This window comes from Solanum tuberosum, unplaced genomic scaffold (genome assembly GCF_000226075.1).
Source record: "Solanum tuberosum cultivar DM 1-3 516 R44 unplaced genomic scaffold, SolTub_3.0 scf00246, whole genome shotgun sequence".
NCBI classification, from domain to species: domain Eukaryota; kingdom Viridiplantae; phylum Streptophyta; class Magnoliopsida; order Solanales; family Solanaceae; genus Solanum; species Solanum tuberosum.
This window is the reverse complement of record NW_006239169.1, coordinates 305175-312306: the sequence shown is the minus strand read 5'-3', so window position 1 is coordinate 312306 and position 7132 is coordinate 305175. Positions and strand designations below refer to the sequence as shown.

General features: G+C 33.6%; 2 protein-coding genes across 2 annotated transcripts in view; both read right to left on the bottom strand.

Moving 5' to 3' along the window:
- LOC102588609 (uncharacterized) overlaps positions 1 to 3400 on the bottom strand; it is a 10467-nt gene extending 7067 nt beyond the window's left edge. Inside the window, exons 1-2 of the mRNA XM_006357323.2 lie at positions 921 to 3400; positions 532 to 839 (exon numbers count right to left, since the gene is read on the bottom strand). Of these exons, the coding sequence (XP_006357385.1) occupies positions 532 to 839; positions 921 to 1466 (854 nt within the window). The 5' untranslated portion in view covers positions 1467 to 3400. The remainder of the gene's footprint in view (positions 1 to 531; positions 840 to 920) is intronic.
- A 657-nt stretch (positions 3401 to 4057) lies between these two features.
- On the bottom strand, positions 4058 to 6096 carry LOC102588277 (uncharacterized). Its single transcript, XM_006357322.2, has 2 exons — positions 5583 to 6096; positions 4058 to 4780 (listed from the first exon to the last, which is right to left on the bottom strand). Exons 1-2 carry the CDS (start codon positions 6034 to 6036, stop codon positions 4290 to 4292), a joined length of 945 nt encoding a protein of 314 aa, XP_006357384.1. The 5' UTR covers positions 6037 to 6096; the 3' UTR covers positions 4058 to 4289.
- Between the last annotated feature and the right edge of the window lie 1036 nt (positions 6097 to 7132).

Below are 7132 nucleotides of genomic sequence, written 5' to 3'. Positions count from 1 at the left end.
TCCATACACAACTTATTCAACTCGGATTTTGTCATAACCCTAACATTTATACATAAAAATTGTGAAAGAAATTTAAAATCAGAACTAACAATCGAAATAAAAAGGTGTAAATATAAAGAATATATTAAAATTTTACTTTACCTTTTCGAAGCAAGAAGAAATTTAACTTGAATGATAATGATAATGGAGGTTTTTTTTTCTAAAGATGAAGAACAATAAAGAAGAAGAAAACTTAGTTAAAGATGAAGAACAATAAACAACAATAAAGTTTATTTTAACACGTGGCCAATTTTTATTGGTCAGTGTTGTCTAAAAATTGCACCCACGCGCCTAACATAGGTGCAGTCACGGACTCAGCCACGTAGGCCAAAAAGTGGTAAAAAATTAATAAAAAAATAAGTTCGGGGGGGTAATAGGACCTTAGTAAAGGTTAGGTGTGTCTCTGGGATTTCGGGCATAGGCTGGGGGGGTACTTATGCATTTTCCCTATAAATAACTATTGATAGAAAAATAATTTTTTTTTGAACTTACTTGTTGAAGCTTTCACACAAATTGTTGAGCAACATATCACATCTAATATTTGTTTTAAATAAGGCTCTAGTCCAACTTTGAAATGGTCTTTCTGGATGGTTGAACCAATTTCTTGCCTCTCTATCTTCTTGCTCAATTTTTTCCATACATTTCTTGAATGTTATTTCATTACTGACAATTGCTACACTCCACACCAAATCTTTCAAAGCTTTGCCTTTGTGTTTTCCTCTGAAATTTTGGTACATATGCCTAACACAACTTCTGTGTTCAGCAAAAGGAAACAAGTCCTTAACTGCTCCAATTAAGCCCTGCGCATAATTATTTAAAATAGTTAATTGACAATGCCAAAGTAAATTAAATAAAAATATATTAACTGTAAAATGATATACCTTTTGTCTATTCGACATAAACGCTATGTGATGACTGTTTCTTATTTCTAGATCCTCACTGAGAATCTCCAAGAACCAACTCCAAGTTTCTTTACTTTCATTTTGAGCTATGACAGCATAGGCAACATGAAAAATACAATCATTAGGGTCTATAGCAACTGCCGACAATAAATTTCCTCCAAAGTTTCCTTTTAGCCAACATCCATCTAGGCTAATGAAGGGCCTACACCCTGATTTAAATGCTTCTTTCAGTGCACCAAAACACACATAAAATCCCTGAAACTTTTCTTCATTTCTCCAAATCACAACAGTTGATCGAGGATTAGAATTCAATAACTCTGCTCTATATGATAAAAGCTTACCATATTGAAGGCTCTCATCTCCAACCACCCATTTGAGAGCTTGATCTTTGGCTCTCCATGCCTTCTTATATGATATTGTATAATTGAGGTCCTTTCTTACGGTAGCTATGATTCCATTTATACTCCAAATTGGATCAACTTTAAAAATTTCAAAATACCTTCTAGCTATATATTTTGGTGTCATGTGGGGATTATCAAACACTATGCCACCCTTATGAGTCAAATTGATAGACTTGATCTACACAGTAGGATCATCTTGACTTAACTTGCTAGCATAAATTCTAAATGGACAGTCTTTTCGCTTGCAAATACACACCACCCTCTCTGTATCATTGGGATAAAACTTTAGCTTTCTTCTATTTTTAATACCCCACTCCATGCAAGCTTGTTTAAATTCTGTAAAATTTCCAAACGTCATCCCTAGCTCTAATATTGGCTCGTCTTTGTGTTTCTCTTCATTATACTCCACATAGGTAACTTTTTCCTGAAGCTTATCTTCTTCTTTTTCAGACTCAACCTCCTCCAACATTTCATTTGAATCTACATAATCAGATTCGGCATCAACAACCTGTGGTGGTACTACAATCGCAGAACTAGATGGTACATTGATAGAGCCTGGTGCAATTTTTGGTCGTCCCCTCCCTTTCACATTTTTGTTTACAACTATAACCTCCTGAAAGTCATCATCTTCACCAGAAATATTATAATCTGAATCATGAAAATCTTCCTCATCGATAGTATCCTTAACATTATCAGTCTCTTCTCCAATATTCACATTTATATTTTTACTGTTAATACGACTCAAAAAAGATTCAAATTGCAATGCTGTTGCATCTGGATACTCCTACAATAAGCAAATGATGTTGAGAAGCAAAACGTTTCCTTGTGTCCAGATGAATGAAAGAAAAATACTACAGTGTTCATTTAGAAGTAACACTAAGTGTTTTCTTTAATATGCATAAATTTACTCACTCTAAAGGGCATTAGAATCGCACCAAAATTAGCAGCAGAAAGTTATCAAAACAACACTAATATTGCACTAGAAAAGCTTCAATAGTATTCAAGCATTCTGTTTTGATTTTCTACTGCTAAAAGAATTTTATCTATATATGTTAGTCACTGATAGTTGAAATTTGTTTTGAATCATTTCTTGAGTGAACACCAGCTAAGTTGCGTGGAATTTTCACTTTCGATGCCGCACTCGTGTCGGATTCCCAATAAATACACTATTTTGGAGAATCCGACACACACTCATTGATATTGTTGAAGAGTCCAAGCAACATGTCACTATATTGAGGGATTGCTGATATATGCATATGTATGTACTTAAGGCCATGTCCTGTTGCACTAATCTTCATAAATAACTATTGTGTAAAATTCCTTTGCTCTATACCTTCAAATCTTTTGAAGCCACAGTCCACAGATTAGACTCGTTCTTCTTTATCAAAATACAATAGTTTCAATAAAACAAATAAACTTGATTTGCATTGAGCTTATAGCTAGAAAGACAAGAACTACATAGCAGGGGCACAAACAATTCAATTCCTAATGTAGGCATTCCACAACGTAACTAAAGTACTTAGTATTAGGAGCCTACAAACATTTTGTAAAACCAAAACATAGTACTAATCCACTTCTGGAGTTGGATATTTAGAGATAAACTAGATATTAGGAACATTGATTTTTACAAAAACTATAAACATCTATTGCTTGTAAAAAATCAAAGGTTTCTTGTTCATGATAAAAAAATTATTTTTACACAAACTATAAACATCTGTTCAAAGCTTAGGCAGATTCAAACAATAGAAATATCCGATTCAAAAACAAGCAAGCAAATAACTCCTAAATTTTAAGAAGATTACTCCAATACCATGTTAGGTATTCAAATTATTTCACAATTTACACTTCAAAGATAAAAGAATCAGAAGAAAACTTGAATTTTACCTCGTGGTCATTTCTTTGGTCGACATCAAAGGTATACAGCGGCTCAGGAGACAGTTCCTTATGCAAATTCATTAGTTTATTTCTTGAAGAAACAGAGGAAGCCACATATTTTCTTGAAGAATTGGAAGAGCTCATATTTGGATTTGCCGCCAAATCCCCTATAACTAGGGTAGAAAATTTTGGCTATGTAATTTTTTTTTTACTCGGTTGTCTAATATGGGTTGTCTAATATTTTAAAAAAAAATGTTAATAATAAAAAAAGAATAATGTGACATGGCATCCTATTAGGAGAGAGATAATATTTTTTTTGTGTGAAGTATATTTTGAGGAAAGAAGATCAAGTTGGGTGATATTATGGTCCTATAACAAACATAAATGATATTTGTAGGTAATTTCCCAAACATGGGTGACTATCTAGGGAAATTACTCATTGATTGTGCACTAAATTAGCCTCAATAAATTGATCATGTTTCAATTTAAGTTGATGTGTATAACTAAATGAAGTAACATTGTTATGTGATTAAGTTAATATGTTTCAAAACATATTTAAGTTTAAAAATGTCTAAAAGAAAATATTTCATGAAAAGCTTTCACTATTACGAGTCACTTAATCAACAGAGTGATTTCAATTTATCCCATTCAACAAAGATCTAAAGAAATATTCAATGACAGTTCATCTACCAATAAGGTTTGAATTTTAGTCGTATACACAAGTTTCTGAGAGAGAACACAACAAAAGACACAAAAGAGTACAACAACAAACTACCCAGCGAAATTCCATTAGTGAGGTCGAGAGCGAGTAGAGCGTACGTAGATCTTATCAATACAAAATACAAAAAAGTGTGGGTAGCAAAATCAGCTAGTTCAGTACAAAGAACTAGTACTAATAAAATTATACGTCAAGACCAACATTATCATATACAGTAACAGGAAAATGTAGAACTACAAGTAGAATACAGGATTGACAAATGATTGACACTCCAAAAAGGCAATCACAATTCACAAAGGCAGATTACATAAAACTAGCTAGCAAAAACCATCTAACGCGGTTTTTGGAGGAACATCAATCTTCTAACACTTCATCATCTTCATCGGGATCAAATTCCTCCTCTTCTTCTTCGTCACCAACTTCTGCCTCTTCTTCTACATCGTCTACAATGAAACCCCCCAGCATTTCATCCTCCTCATCTTCTTCTTCATCATCTTCCTCGTATTCTTCTTCAGAGGGTATAGTTTTTTGCTGTGTAGAAGGCTTATTCCTTTTTGCAGTAGACTTGTCCTTGGACCTTGTAATGTATTTAGATCCCTGAAGTTTCTTAGATATCGTGGGCAGTTCCTTCTCATCTTCACTTTCCCCAGTCCACTCATCATCATCTCCCTCGCCTTTTTTCTTCCGTTTTCTCCTAGAGCCCTTTCTGCCTTTTCTATCAGAATCCTCATCGGTATCACTCTCTGCTCCTTCATCCTCAATAAACCAATTCCAGTTCTTTATCTCTCGAATCATTCTCTTAGGATAACCATCGAATTCATGTCCCATCACCAGAAAACCAAACTCTGCGATTAGTAAAAGACCAGTTTTATTAGCAGGAGACTCATCTCAAACAATCAAGGAGTCATATCGAGCTTAAATCAATAACAAAATAATTCAACTTACATAAAAAAGGACAATGTAAATACAGTCTATCAAAAGAGCAGAAAAATGCAGATGCTTCATACAAGGCAAAGTCTAAACAGAGTCAACCTAGAAATAAGGAGATAGTTGAACTCTAATTCGATCCCTAATGGACATCCACTATCTGAAGACTTGCAGCAACCTGGTCTCCATTTCCAACTCCTACATCTCGCGTTTGGCCATAGATTTGGATCAAATTTTGAAAATTTATCTTCAAAAATCTGTTTGGTCCCGAAATTTCTCAAAATGAGATCTTCAAATACGTTCAATTTCTCAAAAAGTGGTATGAGCCAGGGCGGTTTTTGAGAGAAATTTCACTTTTACGCACAATACTTCAAAAATCTTCCAAGTAAAATGCATGTCAAACACAACTTTTAAGTTCCAGAAATCACAACTTCAACAACTCAAATTTTCAAGTTTAAACTACAAAATCTATGGCCAAACATTACGAAAGCGCTAAAAATTGAACTGTCAGACAATCAAATTACATTGAATCCTCTGACTAAATTAAAAGACCAAATGGAGGCAGATGATTCATATAACAAAGTCAGCTAGTTTGGGATTGATACTACTTAATTGAATTGATTAAACATTTTCAATTCACCGTAAAAGTGAAGCAACTGGAAAATCAATTGAGCATCGGAATAGCAGATGCAAAGAAACAAATAGGGGGAAAAATCAAACCTTGAACAGGGTCAATGCCCGAAATATCAACATTCTCGAGGTCTAATTCAATCCCTACAGGGCATAAACTACTCTTTAGGCTTTCAGCCAACTGGGTCTCCATTTCCAACTCTTTCTTGGCATCCCTCTTATCGATTCTTTTCAAGGTGAACCAGATGGATTTGTTAGCCGAAACACAGAACATGTCACCATTCTCCATTTCACCTCTTTCAGACTTCCTAAAAGTTCGAACTTCACCGTCCCGATTGATGTATACCCAAATTGGGTTCCTTCCAACAACTTCAAAATTAACCATAGTTTCATCTTCCTGGTCTGGAGAGTTACGGATTTGGAACGAGATTTGCCGGCGAGAAACGGTTCGGTCGTCGGAGGTGAACCCCAACCCTCTACCGAACTCTCGGGTTGAACCGGGTTTCAGCAGGATTTTGGACCCATCAGTTCCTTCAATTTCCATTTTACTTCAAAACTAATCGCCAGAGTTCACCTATTCTTTGTTTCGATTGATATAACGGCGTTTCTGTTTCATTTTTAATTGTTCAATTTAAATTTTATAATATTTTAAAAGATGTAGCAGGAAGAAAAAGATAATAATTTAAAAATCAGTCGTTGGCGACACGTTAATTTGCATGTAATTGTCAAAGTTACCGTATTAACCAAATTTTAAACTTAAATAGCATTAGACGTGCATAATAACAGGGAAAAAAACTTATTTGCACCGTATGTTTACATCAAGTCAATGCAATTTCTATTATTACGTGATTTAATGAAGTAAAACAATGTCAATTAATTATGATTAAGTAAAATAAATTATAAATTTAAACACATGACCTGCATGTATTGACTTGGTGTAAACACTCGGTACGGATACGTTTTACCCATAAACACTCCAATTATAACTAATATGATAAAGTGTATCTATTATGCAAATTGAAAAAGGTTCGTGTATTCAAACGCTTATTATATCGATGGATTAATTACTTAAAATATGCTAAGAGCTACTCATTTAAGTTAGCGGATTTCACATTCTTTAATTATATGTATTAGACTCGATAAGTTATAGAGCTTCAAGTCAATTTCAATTGACTTGATGCATATAAGTAAGAATATGACATATATCTCTCACAAAAAAAATACATTTTTATGTGATTATCTATGTAAAATTTATAACATAAACATGCTCATGCTGAAATTATCTTATATAAATATTTCATTTTATGTTCAAGTGTTCAATTGAAATAGATCGTATTTTTGAATATCAAAACTAAATAAAATGTACATAGAAATATGAAGTGTGGTAGCGTGTTAGTGTATTCTGCCAATGAGTGCGAACCTTATATAATTGTATGGGGAGAAAGATAATTTAAAGAAGAACTAGATATGTGGGTGAATCAGGAAAGGAAGCAGACACATGGTAAGAAAATAAATTAAAAGCTAGCGACTCAACATGGATGACACCAAATACTATCTTGAGAACATTATAGGTAAGAATAAATCCAACCATGAAAGATATGAAGTCAATACAGTCAAAATCGATGTCATATCAACAAAAT